The 15,281-nt window shown below is 43.3% G+C and overlaps 1 protein-coding gene across 2 annotated transcripts in view; it reads right to left on the bottom strand.

The window, feature by feature from the left end:
* PIK3C3 (phosphatidylinositol 3-kinase catalytic subunit type 3) overlaps positions 1-14,818 on the bottom strand; it is a 159,771-nt gene extending 144,953 nt beyond the window's left edge. Inside the window, exons 1-4 of one of the 2 annotated variants that reach the window (XM_019518097.1) lie at positions 14,712-14,818; positions 12,085-12,273; positions 10,039-10,182; positions 9,054-9,183 (exon numbers count right to left, since the gene is read on the bottom strand). In XM_019518097.1, the coding sequence (XP_019373642.1) occupies positions 9,054-9,183; positions 10,039-10,182; positions 12,085-12,273; positions 14,712-14,779 (531 nt within the window). In that variant the 5' untranslated portion in view covers positions 14,780-14,818. Of the gene's footprint in view, positions 1-9,053; positions 9,184-10,038; positions 10,183-12,084; positions 12,274-13,376; positions 13,403-14,711 lie in introns of those variants that run through there. The other variant, XM_019518098.1, reaches the window with a different exon arrangement.
* Positions 14,819-15,281: the final 463 nt, after the last annotated feature.

Here is a 15,281-nt window from a genome sequence, read left to right as displayed (position 1 = left end):
CAACCTTAGTAACCTTTGAAGTTCTCTCTTTAGCTAAACTAAATCCACCCACAATATTCCTAACCCTTTTTTTTCCCCTCTTTAAAAGATAAAAAAGGGTTTTATTTGCTTCTCTAACACAATCCATCATGACAAATACATTCCCCCAGAGCAGGGCAGCATTATTTAAAAACAGCAGGCTGCTGCTTGTAACCAAGCTGTCATTGCAGGCAGTCGATCCCCTCCAGTGCCCCAACCCTCCACTTACCCTCACTGCTGGGTGTCACCAATTCCCATTACCAACAGCAATAGGGAGAATCAAATTCATCAACAAAGGTAAGAAGGAGTGCAAAAGTAGCCCTCAGCACAAAGAAGGGAGTGTTGGAGCAGTAGAAGGTGTCCTGGGCACTGTGGAGGGGATCAGCGGTGCATGGCAGAGGAACTCCTAGCACAACACAGAGAAGGCAGACTCACTGCTGGCCATATCCAAACCCTTTGCAGGCTGTAAGCTGCAGACCCTTGTACTAACAAGAAGCACGAGTTTCATCTTCAGAATAAGAAAGGGGGGTTGAAAAGAGGATGGGGCCGGACTGTTCTCAGTGGTGGCGGATTACAGAATAAGGAGCAATGGTCTCAAGTTGCAGCAAGGGAGGTTTAGGTTAGACATTAGGAAAAACTCTCTCACCAGGAGGATGGTAAAGCACTGGAACAGGTTATCCAGAGAGCCTGTGCACTCTCCATCCTTGGAGGTTTTTAGGACCTGGCTAGACAAAGCCTTGGCTGAGATGATGTAGTTGGGGATGCTCCTGCTTTGAGCAGGGGGTTGAACTAGATGTGACCTCCTGAGGTCCCTTCCAACCCCCATTTTCTATGATTCTAAGTTTCATTTCATGTTTCTGTTTTAGGCTTGTGAAATCTACTTGGACAAATACATCTCAGGGTGGTGAGATTAACTGGGTGGGGTTTTTTGGGGGGTGCGGGGGGGGGAACAGGGAGAGGACATGCTTGGAGAGGTATAAAAATATGGTACGCGTAAATTCACACCCACCATCATCATATGTGATCATGGTATCTCTAATCTAACAAAGAGATCCTATCGTGATCTCTTCTCCTGAATTATACCTGATAATAGAAAGAATCAGTTTTTGAAGCCTTGACCTCAACTAATTATTAACAATATTTTTTTTAAATCACACATACGCAACAACATTGCTTCAGCAAAAGGACTACACCATCCAGAAGGGCTCAGCTGTTGACTGGAAAAATCTCACTTAGTATACTTGCTACAGCAAGCCTCAAGACAAAGCTAGAAGTTTGACAGCCTCAGGCACCAGTAAGCAACCTAATAGAGCATGGTTGGCCAAACTTCCTAACCTTTTTAGCTGCTAAACAAGCCAAAAATAGAAAATGAACTAACACAGTTTAGCAGCTGCTTCTAAACTGCCTGGGAGCCATATGTGGCTCTTAAGCCACCAGTTGGCCACCCCTGCAATAAAATAATACCCAGGATTTTAGCTAAGGGTGCACTGTCACATCACAATTCAAAATCAGGAATATGTTTGGTTTGGGGGTTTTTTTTGTTAAAGCTTTGACCACAATTCATTCATCCCAAACTTTACTCTTTAGTTTTTGTAAAAGCTTGGATCAAGGTTGCCTCCCCTTGAGTTGATTAAAAAAAAATAATAGATAAGACGAAGCATTAGAAGCTACTGGGTTCCAAAAAAGTTTTTAATAGCATCTGAAATCACCAGCCCAGAATCGTCCTAGCCACCACAGGAATGAGACCTCAACGTAACATGCACCACACATTTCTTTGTCACCAGGAGGAATAAAAGTTACAGGCCTTGACAGAGAAATATATTTGCAACCAGAGGACAAAAGAATTACCTTATTTCTTACAAAACGCCTGTTGGTGAGAGAAACGCTGGCCATCATTACAGCAAACATGACCTTTTTATACTTGTGTTTTAAAGACTTAACTGAGCCTCTTGCTATCTAGTTACATTGTAATCAGCTGCCCCTTCAATCCAACAAAAGCCTTGAATGCCTGTCTCTTCCTTGAGTGCCTTTTTTACTGTTCCTGGGATGTCTTTGGCAGCTGTGTTGATCTGAGACAAAAAAAAAAGCAAAAATCTAGAACTCTTGGTTCAGAGATGATACTTTGTATTAGACAAACTGAGAAATTACAAAAAATAATATCTTTTTTCTGCAAGCTTTTGGACTCACATGCCCTTCATCAGGCTCAGGCACAGTTAAAGATGGTAAAAACTTCCCATATGTACGAAATAAACTTCATTTTTGCACCGAGGAAGCAGAAGCTTGAAATCTGTCCCTCTGGTTCCATAAGAATGTCTTTGTGAGGCTGTTTTTGTTGTGCAGATCAAACAGGATTCCAACATATGGAAACTTTTTACCATCTTTAACTTTCCCTGAGCCTGATGAAGGGAATGAACCCAAAAACTTGCAGAAAAAGATAATGTTTTTTGCAATTTCTCAGTTGGTCTAATAAAAGGTATCATCTCTGAACCAAGAGTTCGAGATTTTTGCATTTTTTCACTGTTCCTAATATACATGTGGATAGCATAGAACAGTACATTAAACTCCAAGGTTAGAAATTCAAATTTAGCCTCTGTACTGGGCTCTGCCTACTGCATGAGAGAGATTTCTGGTCTCTGGGTATTCAACCAGAGCCACTAACAGAGCACAAGCACTGCTGTTATGAGTTTGAATGAATCGTGGCTGAAGTTAGTTTTTGAAGCAGTCTTTCACCTCTAGAGATCCAAAAATCAAATCTAGGTCAGATCACTCAAGAAAACAAGTAGAGCATTCACTTCCTTGATGTGTGTCGATTCCACAAACACTCTGAACAGTTCAGCCTCTTGGGCTGTTAAGGAAACTAGGCCTTGAACAGTATAGATATTGCAGCTCAAAATTAAAGTTCAATGGAAACGATGACAAGAAAGCTGGAATAATTTCTGCCTGTAGTTAGCAGCTCTAGTTAGCCATCATCCCCTTGCCTTCCCAAGCATTCAAACTTATATTGAAAACCCTGTCATGCAGCTATCCAGAGGGGGAAACACTGCAATGTTATTTATCTTCATTGTTTATAGCTTGACCTCCAAGGAACCAGCCATTTTTAAAAAGTCATAAATTGCAAGTGGCCTCAGGCTTCTGATGCCCTCTATTCTGAACCCTTTTCCAGGGGAATATTAGAAACATAACCTGACAATGGATACAAGTTCATATGCTTAAGGCAGCTGATTTACTTGACATCCTTTTGAAACTCTAGACCCCAATATAACCTAACCTGAGTAACAAGAATTTGATAAGTCACAGTCAGCAACCTTTTGAAGTTAATTCTCAGAAGCTGCAATGACACTACCCAACTCAGTAAACTGTAGTTTCTAAGTTTTCCTAGCCCATTCATAACAGTTGCCAAAGTAGATGGCTGCCTACGAAAGCTCATGCCTCTCTAAACCAGCTAGTTGCTAGGAGCATTTTGACATGTGCTCTGGGACATGGCACCAGGCACTTTAATTAGTGAGCTGCACTAATTAAAAGTGCCTGTGTATCATGTGTATCAGCATCTGCATACTGAAAAGCTGGCAGCAGGGCATTCTGAACTAATGCTCATCAAATGTATTTTATTTCAAAGCGCCACACCGCCAGTTTTTCAGCGCAGAAACAATGATACACATGACGCAGAAGGCTGCCGCAGTGTGTCACTTCCTGTGGTCCAGGAGACTCGACTGAGTCTGCTCCAACACGCTGGATTTCCAGCATGTTGGAGTAGGCTCCCTGCACGTCTAAAGGAGCACTAAGGTGCCACAGGCACCTAGCTCTTATCGCTAGGGAGAGCTGGCAGGGAGAGGTCAGAGAAGATGCATATCAAGAGGAAGGTGTGGGGATGGAGGGCGGTCAGAGCCCCTTTCTAGGGTTTGGCACTTGCATGCATGTGCAAGCAAAAGACCAAAGAATAAAACTACTAGTCTTTGCACTTTTCCCAAAGGATCTGTAAGCACAAACAGTATCTACCAACTTTGTCTCTCGATCTCCCTATTCTGTATTGGGCAGCACAGTCCCTTTCAGTCTTAGCACAGTTCATCATCCTCTGAAGGTCCAAACTAGGTTTGTTTGGATTTGATTACTTCCCAGGGGTGAAAGCTTCCCAGTCTTAAGCCTTTGTTAGGATTTACAAATGTGCTACTCCTAGCTCAGCAGGTTTTCCCCCAAAGGCATTTCTAAGCCATGTCATGTCATGTATCATGACAATGCCCAGAGACCACCGAGAGATATATAGCTCTCTTTCCTCCCCCAAAATTGTTATTAAAGCAGCTACTCCATCATTTTGAACATGTTAAACTGTGTCCTTCCCACCAAGCACTCAAAACTTTTGAGAGCTGTTCTTTGAATGGACTTGTATGGTAAAGATTTTATTTCTACTATTTTGAAACTGTTATATTAAAATTTTCAGCAGAAACTGGACATGTGTTCATGCCACAGAGGTACATGAAAGCCTGTGTACCCCAATGGTATTTACTTAACTCCTGGCAAGGTGTAATCGCATATTAATTTCTCTTTATCCTTTGAACCAGAAGATAAAGCAGAAGTCATAAGTCTACATTTTAAAAAGCAAATTATTTCTCTCTTTTATCTGCTTGGATTCTAAAAAGCAAGAGGGGCAATGCATCAGCAATTACTGATGTACACAGTTCAAGAGATCTACAGTCATATATTCTTGTAAAACTGACATGTCTCTCCAGGAATACATAAAAGGCTTAAAATAACTAAGGGGAAAAGGGAATGCATTGCTAAATAAGAAACATTCTCTCTAGGTGAAAAATGAAGACAGATCACCATTTCCCTGGAGAACTGAACATTTTCATTTAAGTGATTAGGGAAAAGGTAATGGTAGGATCTAAGCAATTTTATTCAGTTGGTAGGAGTGGTGATGGGTGTGGAGGAAGAAGTGAAGTGGAGGAATCAACTAAGAAATTAGCGGTGCAGCCTTCATTTAAAAGCAATAAATTAACCAACTGCTCATAAGATAAAGTACTTAATTATAATATCCTGATGTCATTAATGTTGGAGAGCACTAGACTGCTCCAGTCCCTGCATGTAAATGACTCGGAAAGGGAATGAAGTCAACTTTGTCAACAACCCCAGGGGCTGCATCTTCACAGCTTTCAGCCTTACTGACAGTTTCTGAATCTGCTTTTAAACATTTCATGGTCTCATGGCAATGTGGCACTCCACTGCTAAATGAAACATGTGCTATCGTTTCCTCAACTTGAGAAAGCTATGTAGGAAACCTTTTTTTTACCCCAGCAACAGAATGTGGGTTTTGACATTATTCAAAACTAATGCCAAGCATGACTGAATTCTCTAAACAGATCAAAGGGAAAAGGTCAGAAAATCATCAGGGAATAAAAGACTTGCCTCCAAACAGAAAACATCTGCTTAAAACTTCATACACTTTTAAAGTTATTCATTCATTTGGAGGATTTCATTTTGGTCTCTACAGTCAAACATCACTCAGCATCATGACACCATCTGATCCTTCTCCACCCAGTATTTAAGTAGAAAGCATAACCCAGAAGTCATTCAACAAGGAAAGCTTCAAGAGATACAGAGCCCATCCAAACAACATCTGTGTTTAACCAACACCGTCAAACTTTCTTTTCTACATCCAAATTCACTTTTATATATGACAACAAAAACTGCTCATCAATGGCTAAATTAACAATAACTGCTCATTAATTGAAAGTTATAAAAAAATTCCAACGGCGCTTAAATTCAAGCAGTTGCTAAATAAAGCGAGCCAAATCAAAGATAAATCCATTTCCCTTTCCCTCAGGTACGTGAGGAACTCCATCCAGGGACCCTAGTGAATTTATCCAGAGCACCTTCTGGGTGCATCTACACATGCAATTAATGTTTGAATCTGCACCTGAGAGCAGTACACTCCAGAATGTATTGCTGTTTGAACATGTGCCCAGGACTGCAGCATGTTGAGCTGGGGTGCAACAGCCCCAGCTGACAGGGGGCCTAGGGGGTCAGACTGCCAGCCAAGGGCTGCTCCCCTTGGCTCAATGTGCTTTGGATGGGATGGCTGGGGAATGAGAGTGCTTCAGCACAGGGCTAACCATAAGACAGTGCCTGCACTGAAGCACCCTCATGCCCCAGCCAGCCAGGGCAGCATCCACCTGTGCACTGCTGCAGCATTTTTTACTCTGCAGCAGGGCAGTACTTGTATTTTCAAGTACTGCCCTGCTGCAAAGTAAATTAGTCTAACCCCACCTAATAAGGGCACATGTGTAGACACCGAGATGTTTATTGTGCAGCTAATTAGTCTACTGCACAGTAAACATCTGGTCTAGATGTACCCTCTGTGAATTAAAGTGCCTCAATATAGGAGCATGCAGCCAATCCGCATCTAAAACTGCCAAACCTGAACCCAGGTAGACAAAAATAGAAGGCAGAAGAAGACAGAGAGGAAAGGAAGCCATATTATTCCAGAAGTTCAAATAAATAACTTCCTTTGTGGAAAAATAAAATGTCACCACATCCACTGAAGTTACAAAGCTACACCAAATACTAGAAACTTGGATTGCATGCAGAGAAACACAAACTGCATGACTACAGTATAGTGACTGGAAAACGGGCAAAGAAAGGGGCTGAAATGAGACCTTTAAGTACTGGGAGGTACACAAAAAAAAAAAGAAGACGAACTTAATACACTGTAGAAGATTGAGCAGGAATAACCCAAATTACCCAATGACCCCAAATAAGTTGGTTATAAGGCCCTAGTTCTATAAGACTTAGGTGCCAAAATAGTGCCTAAGCTCAATTAATTGGATCAGCCACCCTGAGCTAGGCCCTTAGGCTCCTTATATAGTTCATGGGGAAAGCTAGGCAAAATACAATCCACAAAAACTATGCTGAGCAGAGATAAGCCAACCAATAGGAAAATCTGAGGATGGGGGCATGCATTAACTGTCTCTCCTTTCACAACTGAAGTGCCTTAACTACTGAAAAGCACCTCTGTTCACTAGGAATTCACAGCCCAGAACTCACTCCCATAAGTGCCTAAGCACTTTCTTTCAGAAACAGTGCAGTCATTGCTTTCCTTCACATGACAGCCAGGCAGCAGAGGTCAGGATAATACCACCTTGTTACTATTCAATGTGTCAATGGATACTCACACACGTATAGGACCACTGACTCAATTCTTTCCTTTGCTTAACAGGATTTAATTCTCTCTCACCTGACAGGAGAATGCCCCCAGCATCAGGTGACAGGGTATTTTTGGGTGGGCTCTCAACCCCCTTTATTGAAAACTTTCCATTTTAAATGACACACTGGGCCATGAAAAAGATGCACGTGTTAATGTGAATGCAGGCAAGCAGCTAGGGCACTTCCCTAGGGATGTAGAAGACTTGACTCCCCGTCTCTGCACCAAAAACTGTTTATGCATTTTAAAATTATACATCCATTGCATGAAGTACATAAATAGTCCTTTGTGTGTGGCTTCCATTTAGTACCCATATGCCTCAAGGGCTTAGGGACTTGCCCTAAGGGGAGCAGAAAGTGGGGCAATATGATTGGCACAAAGCTTGAAAATAGACATATATTAGCAGATCTGGGGATAAAGTGCTAAATCAGGTTAAAAAAAAAATATTACTTATGCCTGAGTTTGTTTTCTGAATTCACTACCACTGTAAGTGATCCTTCGCTATGTGAAAGCAATTTATCACATACAATCAAAAAATTAAGCTGTCACATACTTCATTTCTTCCAGTGCTAACTCTAAACGTCACAGACTGTTTCTTACCCTTAGCTTTTGGTGACGGAGGGAAAACCGAACAATCAAATGAGGAACGTGTTCACTACCATCTATGTTACATGGTATTCTAACAAAATTCATATTCAGATAATCAGTTTAGGCATTAGTTGTATTGTTTTTGTTTCGATGCCTGACAGATAGGCATTAATTTGTACCTCAGGCTTTATACAAATCAAAGTACCCTCTTAGTGCTCTTGAAATTCAGCCTTGCTCACGTTATAGTATCCTACTGGTTATAAGTGAGCAGATTATAATGAGTTCTATTAGAAATTCAAGGTGAGCTAGCCTTATAAAAGATACAGAGCTTAAATGAAAGTTAGTTTATTGCCATGATAAATCTCAGGATGAGGAAATGGACATATTTATGGTACTGGAATTTTCCTAACTCCCTGTTCACTTAGGTTTGCACAAAGGCAAGGAAGGTTGCCTTGAAAAACTAGGAAACTTAAACTTAGTGAGAAGGGTCTATTGGATCAGATGTTTCAGCTCCTAAATGAGCATGACATAACTGAGCAATGCATCAGGGTTTAAAACAGGCTTTCCCTCCCTCCCTCTATTATCTTCTGGTAACAAAACTTTGCATTTGCACAATTACAACAAAAATATCATCAAGTTTTCAAAGGAGAAACACTACTAGCTCTTGTCTCTTCTAAGTTATTTCCATGAAAAAAAATCATCTTCATTAGTATCCTACAACTAACAGATGTTGATTAGAGGACTAAGCTCAATAATCCTGACTTTTTAGAAAATGATCACTGAAGAATATTATAGAATGCTCTACCTTTGATTTCTTCAATAAAAGTTAGTCATTAAGATGGCTGCTACTGGAACTCAGCAGTAACATTCAGGCCTCATCTGAGCCCTTTCAGGTCATGTTGCTACCCTCATTGCTTATAATGGATCTGGGCCACATCATCCTGAACAGTAGTCATTTTTACACTTCAGTCTGTAATTTAAAGAGGCACACTGCACTGTGTCACAAATCCCTTGTAGCTAACCGTGAAGGTAAATATAATTTTTAAAAGGTCTCCATTCAGTGAACATATGGGCTGGGACACTCCAATTTAGCGCTCTGAAATACTTACCACTATAAGGAAAACAACTGCAAAATCAAAAACTGGTGTGCAAAGCAGGTCTTCTACATTACTCAGGTGCTGTCATTAAAGTGGGCTTAGGTATTAAAAATGCAAGCACCTTTTGAGACCCAACTGCAGCACTCTCCCGTTACCTTAGCCAGTCGGCTCATTTGATCTTCAGAGACTGTGCTGCTGGTTCTGCCAGGAGTTTTGGTAGGTTCTGAGCCATCAGCTTCTACATTGGGCCAGACCTTCAGATCATGCATTCCTTGACGAAACATACTGCAGGAAAGATGCAGGGTCATATCAGTAAATTGAAAATATGGAAGCTGTCAGTAGCCAACAATAGCTGCAGCTGTAAGAAAGAGAACAAGTTCCTACTGCAGTGCAGTGCAGATATAACCCTACTGAGTCAAATACTGGCATTTATGAGCAAACTGGCCCCTGCACCTGCCCTATTAAGGTTTCAGACTTTTAAAAAGTAAGACGTATGCCTTCACTGAGGACCTGTGCATCCTAGCAGTGGATTTCTGCAAATACCAAGTACAGATGAGCTGTTTACAACAAAACAGGAGAAATCACACCTGTGCAAGCTCTACTTGCTTCTGTTACAGCATCTGAATGCTGGTGAGTTTTGCAGTCATTACAACTACTGCAAAACCCCCTACTACACGGGTACTGAACCCCAGCCCATAGCACCGTGTCATCTGGCCCACAGGGCTCTCCATGGGTCCAGACATTTGGCAAAGGGGGAGCAGTGGCACTGTTCCCCTGCTGCCAGTTTCCAGACCCGTGGGGAGCCCCAGGCTCTGCTCAGTGGATGGGGTGCCCAAGCCCAGCATGCAGGGCCAGGCGGGGGCAGGGGCAGCACGAGGATCCTGGGACCCAATCCCAGTGCACAGAGGGCAGGAGGAGGCAGTGCCAGGCCTCAGGCACCCAATCCTCGCACACGGGAAGGAGAGGTGCCAGGCCCACAGGACCCAATCCTGGGGGCGCAGGGGACAGGAAGGGGCAATGCTGGGCCCCCAGGCCTGATATGATCCACAGGCTGGCTCTATACCACTCATCTGGTCCACAGAGCCAGAAGTTGAGCACATGTTGGTTTAAACATGTATCATGCAAGGAAGAAAAATATACCCATATTTTCCAAAGAGAGAGACTGTTGTTCCTCCTACAGGAACTGCTTTACCAGGCCCATACACATCCCAGATGGTCAGAGCTACTTGTGCATTGCGGGGCAAGTCAGGATACTTCACTGGCAATTTCAGCCATTCATTCCAGCTAAGGAGAGAAAACATACAATAAGAGTTGCAAGCTTAATGATTTAAAGTTGTTCTGTTTTGTAAGCCAGCTACGTTCTTTCCCTTGAAGATTAAAGGAATAACTGAATAAGCTCACTTGGATCCTAACCACATGAACACTTATACCAGTTTAGTCACAAGTGAAGTTAAGTGCAAGCATCAGCATTGGCAAGACCAGAGCATAAGTGAGTGCAAACTAACTTTGCAACTGATTCTCAGAATTCAGACACCTTTGCAAAACTGCCATGTAAATGTGTTAAGCCAATTCTTCCCCCCTCCAAAAAGGGGCACTTAGTGAGCATGTTTCTGGCCAGACTTAGGTAGAAAACAGGTTATACTCACACAGGAAAAAATATAACAGTGCAATTACATGAAGGTCACTACTACTACAATGAAAATGTTTAAAATAATCCAATATCTTTAAAAACACCCCCTCCCCAATACTTACAATACAGAGTTGTACACTGCTCAAAGCCTCTCTCTTAAGAATAAATTTGAAGTAGAAATGCAAGTGAGGGGTTTTGTCTTTTCTTATACAGTGCCAACTGCTTGCCATGGAGGAGTTTCCACTACACACGTGTGATTTACAAATGAGATATTTATGACACTCTTTGTACTACAGTCGCTTAGACTTCATGGCAAGTCAGACACACATACTACTTACTAAACCAAAACACTAATATCAGTGTCCACCTTCCCCTCTTAAGGATTTTAAGACCATATGGGACCAATCTCATATAATTTAACCAGGCTCTCTCACATTTTCTGTTCCTTGATTTTTTAACTGTTTTCCTGTTCTCTCTTTACACCTCCCTACCTGTTGTGAAGACATAAAGTTCCATGTTACTCTTAGACCATACTAAAGACACTTAAAACACAAGCATCTGCATGTTAAATTCATGCTAAGTGCCCTCTGACTGTCTCAAAATTATGCCACTTTAGGCAAGGGTTAACTCTGGGCCATGCTACCTAGCTTGTGTTAGGGCAACTTCAGGTCTGCTCCGATGAGATAAAATAAGCAATTTGCAGTCCTCCAGCATCCTATCATTTACCACTGCCAGCCCTCCACTCCCACCCACCCCCAAGCAGGGATAGAGCCCAGGTGTCCTGGTTCCTAGTCACACCCCCGCTCACCAGCCCTTTAGTGTCATCTCATTGCTGTGCAAGAATAATGAAATGGCGTTAACTATTCACATACAACTTCTCAGAGCACGTCCTCACTTTAACACCACTAAATATTCCACAGATTTAGTATAGAGTATGTGTAACATATAACTTCACACACACAGTCTATAATCGCTCTGAAGCAATGACTCTCTCAGTGCTTATTAGGATGGAGCCCTACTGGGGACTCTTAGTCACTAGCATATAATGATATTAAAAGTATAATCAAAAACCTGAAGCAAATACTCCAAAATAAGAGGTTGAAGTCCCCCTTTTCTAATTTGTAAAAGGAACAAAGCACACACCCTTTAAGTGCATAGCCCCCACACTGAAAAAGGCCATGAATTTATCCAATCGCCATGTAAACAGTGCTCACCGAGTAGACCGCACTGCCAATTTCTGGGGTACTAAATTGAAACTAACTCGTTCTTATCATTTTCAAGGGTTCCAAGAGCAGCCCTTTGATATCGGTCTCCCCCTTCATTGTTTCATTGCAAAAGGGAGAATAGTCATTTACAAAGCAGAGAACTACAGTTAGTACAAACCTAGCCAGACCAGATCCCATTATGCTATTAAGCATATTGTGCACTTCTCTGGTATGCATATTACTGGAATACACTGGAATTTGGGTGAAAAAAACATACATAATGTTATGTCCTAATTCTTGAGAAGTAAAATAAATACAATGCAGCTACTTACTTCCATCTACTTTACTTACTTCCATCTAGTGCTGAAAGCTTTGTAGGAAGTCCTAACTGGAAGAGCAAGGGGTTTCCCTTCTGCAAAAACTTGGCAAGTTACATACAAGTCTGAGCAGGTCTCCTGGTATAATCCTGAGAACTTCAGCATCGGATCTTCCAAAAGAGCTTTGTAACTCTTCTGTTCTCTTTTCCCTTCCAGACTTCCTCTAGAAAAAAATAAAAACAGAATTAAGTTACTCAGTTTTTAGGTTAATAAAACATATCATATTAAGTTACAACACCACTTTGATAACGACACTTACAATTCCATTCCATTTTCCAGGAGTGTTTATAAATCTACAACCATAGCTACTAAACAAGTGTCAGGGTATGGGTATTTCTACAATCTGCTATCATTTGCAACACAATTTGGCATTACAAATGAGAGGTGCTTAAAACAGTCCTTCCAAAAAAAAAAAAAAAATCAAGATGTCTAGCAAAATCTAGCAGCACATCTGTTCCCCAGTAAGGAAAAGCAATGCTTTATACTCTCTCTCTCAACAGTGGAACTTAGTTCAGAGGAGGATACACATTCCCTATTCTCACCTTGAATCCTCTTGTCAGTTTAGGTCCAGATAATACTCAGGACACAACTGATCTGTCATTGCTTGCAGAAACATTTCAAATTGACCTGAAGGCTAATTAATGTCCCAAAACTACAAGAATATACAGTGTTAGAGCGATATTTGTACATGTAATGGTCCAGGAATTGCGTGAGAAGCAAGGATTTCTTAGGATGATATCTTTTATTGGACCAAGGGCATATAACTGGCTCAGTAAAGGATCCCCTTAAGGGATCCTTCAAAGATCCCCAAGAGATCTTTGCTGCTCACATAATTCCCATCACGACTACATCACTCTATCCACGAGACAAGAATCTCTTAGGGTGATAAGTTTTATTAGACCAACTGCATAGCTGAAAAAAATTCCAGAGAAAGTTTCTCTCCACCCTTTTCCAACTGTTTGTTACCGTGCTGCACTGCCTTTTACTCCTCAGACCTGACGGAGAATGTCTCACATTCAAAAGCTTGTCTAACTCTATCCCAACTATGTGGTTAGTACAATAAAGGAGATCACCCAAAGAAAGCCTCGCCTCAAGGGTCTGCAGACCACATGGGCCCAAGAGGGCCCCTGATGATTTTGGTAATTTCACAGTTATATTTTTACTGGAAACAGAAAGAGAAGGAGAAAAATCACTGGATCCTGTTATTCAGAAAGACCCAAACACACCCTGCAAATGCTGTTATTCAGAAAGACCAGGAGGACAGACCCTGCAAACATGTAAATGTGTGGGCACAGCTCTGCTTTCAGCAGACAAACAGAAAAACTGCCATTTACTGGGGCAGACCATCTCTCCCTGTCATCTGCGCCACAGAGGCAGCCATGCTAACTCTGGCCAGGAGGACCCCAGTGGCTGTGGGGCCACTTTCTGTCCCTTGTGCGGTCACATCTCTGGGCAATTTTACAGTGCAGTGTCCATGGGCTCCTAAGCCGATGCGCTCTTCTCAGGGTCTCCTTTTGAAGCATTCGTTATCAACCCCAGACCCCCGCTCCTGTATCAGCCACTGCTTTATGTTGCCCCACGAATTTAGCTGTTGCACATCCAATGGCCCCCCTAAAAACAAGGGGGGGGGTAACCAATCTTTGTGGGCCCAACGTCTACGTGCTTGCTATGTATCAAACAAGCCCGTGTCTCACAGTGGCAGCACGTGGGCTGAAAGAGAAGGAAAACAGGGTACGACGAGAGTCTTGTCTTTGCACCCCTTTCCTCTCTCACACATCGCCTCCAGCATTTAGCCTCTAGGAAGCTCTGATTCAGCCGCCGTGCCCCACACTCCTGTGCTCGATAGCTCCTGCTGCCACTTTCCTCCAAAAACGTGCCCACGCCTTTTGAGTCAGGCAAAGCTATCCGCATCCATGACATCAGGTTGCAAGGAGCTGTGCCCCTCAAGGCACCGAGCCACAGCCCTTCATGATGCGCGGGATGAAAAACAACTTCCTGGCATCCATCTTCAAACCGGCGACGGGTTCCTTCCATGTCGTCGCCCCTCGTTCTCGTAGGGAGAGAGAGAGAGATTCAAAAGTAAATCCCTACCGACTTTTTCTTCGCCACCGGGCAGGTTGGAAACCCGTCTCCTGTCCCCCCGCTCCTCGGGCATCTGTTTTGTAACAGGAACGAGCTCTTGGGCCTCTCCTTGTGTGCGAGCCTCTCCAGGCCGCTCATCCGCCTCGTTGCCTTTCTCCTCCATCCTCTCCGAGGCGCAGGGACGAGCCCGTGCACTGGGCAGCTGCAGATTCGGGGGCGCAGATGAGCCCCCCCAAGGGTGTGGGAGGGGGAGGGGGCCTGGTCGAGGCAGGCAATGGGGCGAGGGACCTGCCCTGAGAGCAAGCGCTGGAGCGGCAGGGAAGGAGATGCCAAGCAGAGGGATGCCAGCCCAGCTCAGCCCAATCCACTCCAGTTCAGGTCACCACAGCCCAGCTCAATCCACTCCAGTTCACCCAAGTTCATGTCACCCCAATCCATCCCAGCCCCTCTCCACAGGCACACGCGGGGTGGGGGAGGATGGGGGGCGCTGCCTAGCAACCCCCACCCCGCCCCACTCACATCTTGAGCTGCACGTTGATGTCCAGGTCGCAGCTGTAAACATAACAGAACTTCTCGTGCTCCGCCATGACGGCGCCGGACACACCCCCTCCGGCCACAGCGCCGCTTCCGCCAATCCCAGCGCCTTCCCTCTCAGCGCATGCGACGCGGGCATGGTGCTGAAGCCCCGGAAGGGGCGTTTGCCCGTTTCCAAGATGGATGGCAGACACGACTGTACTACAGGCAAGATGGCGGCCTCCACCTGTACGGCTCAGAGATGGCGGCGCCCACTGAGATGCCTGTCAAGATGGCCGCCCCCAGGGTGTTGAAGCCGGGATGGCTGCTCTGGTTGAGACGCGTCCAGCCACGTGAGCACCTGATGCAGCCCTGACAGTGCGCACGCGCAGAGCGCTGCCTGCAACCAAGGGGGCAAACATTTATATAATATAATATAATATAATATAATATAATATAATATAATATAATATAATATATAAGAGGTTTTATTTACATATATATATATATAATAGGTTAATATAATATTATATAATATATATAATAGGTTAATAATAATATATATCATATTTATTA

The sequence above is a fragment of the Gavialis gangeticus genome, unplaced genomic scaffold (assembly GCF_001723915.1).
Source record: "Gavialis gangeticus isolate Ggan-Ray unplaced genomic scaffold, GavGan_comp1, whole genome shotgun sequence".
Taxonomy (NCBI): Eukaryota; Metazoa; Chordata; order Crocodylia; family Gavialidae; genus Gavialis; species Gavialis gangeticus.
Note: the sequence above shows the minus strand (reverse complement) of the source record. Positions and strands in the feature narration are given on the sequence as shown.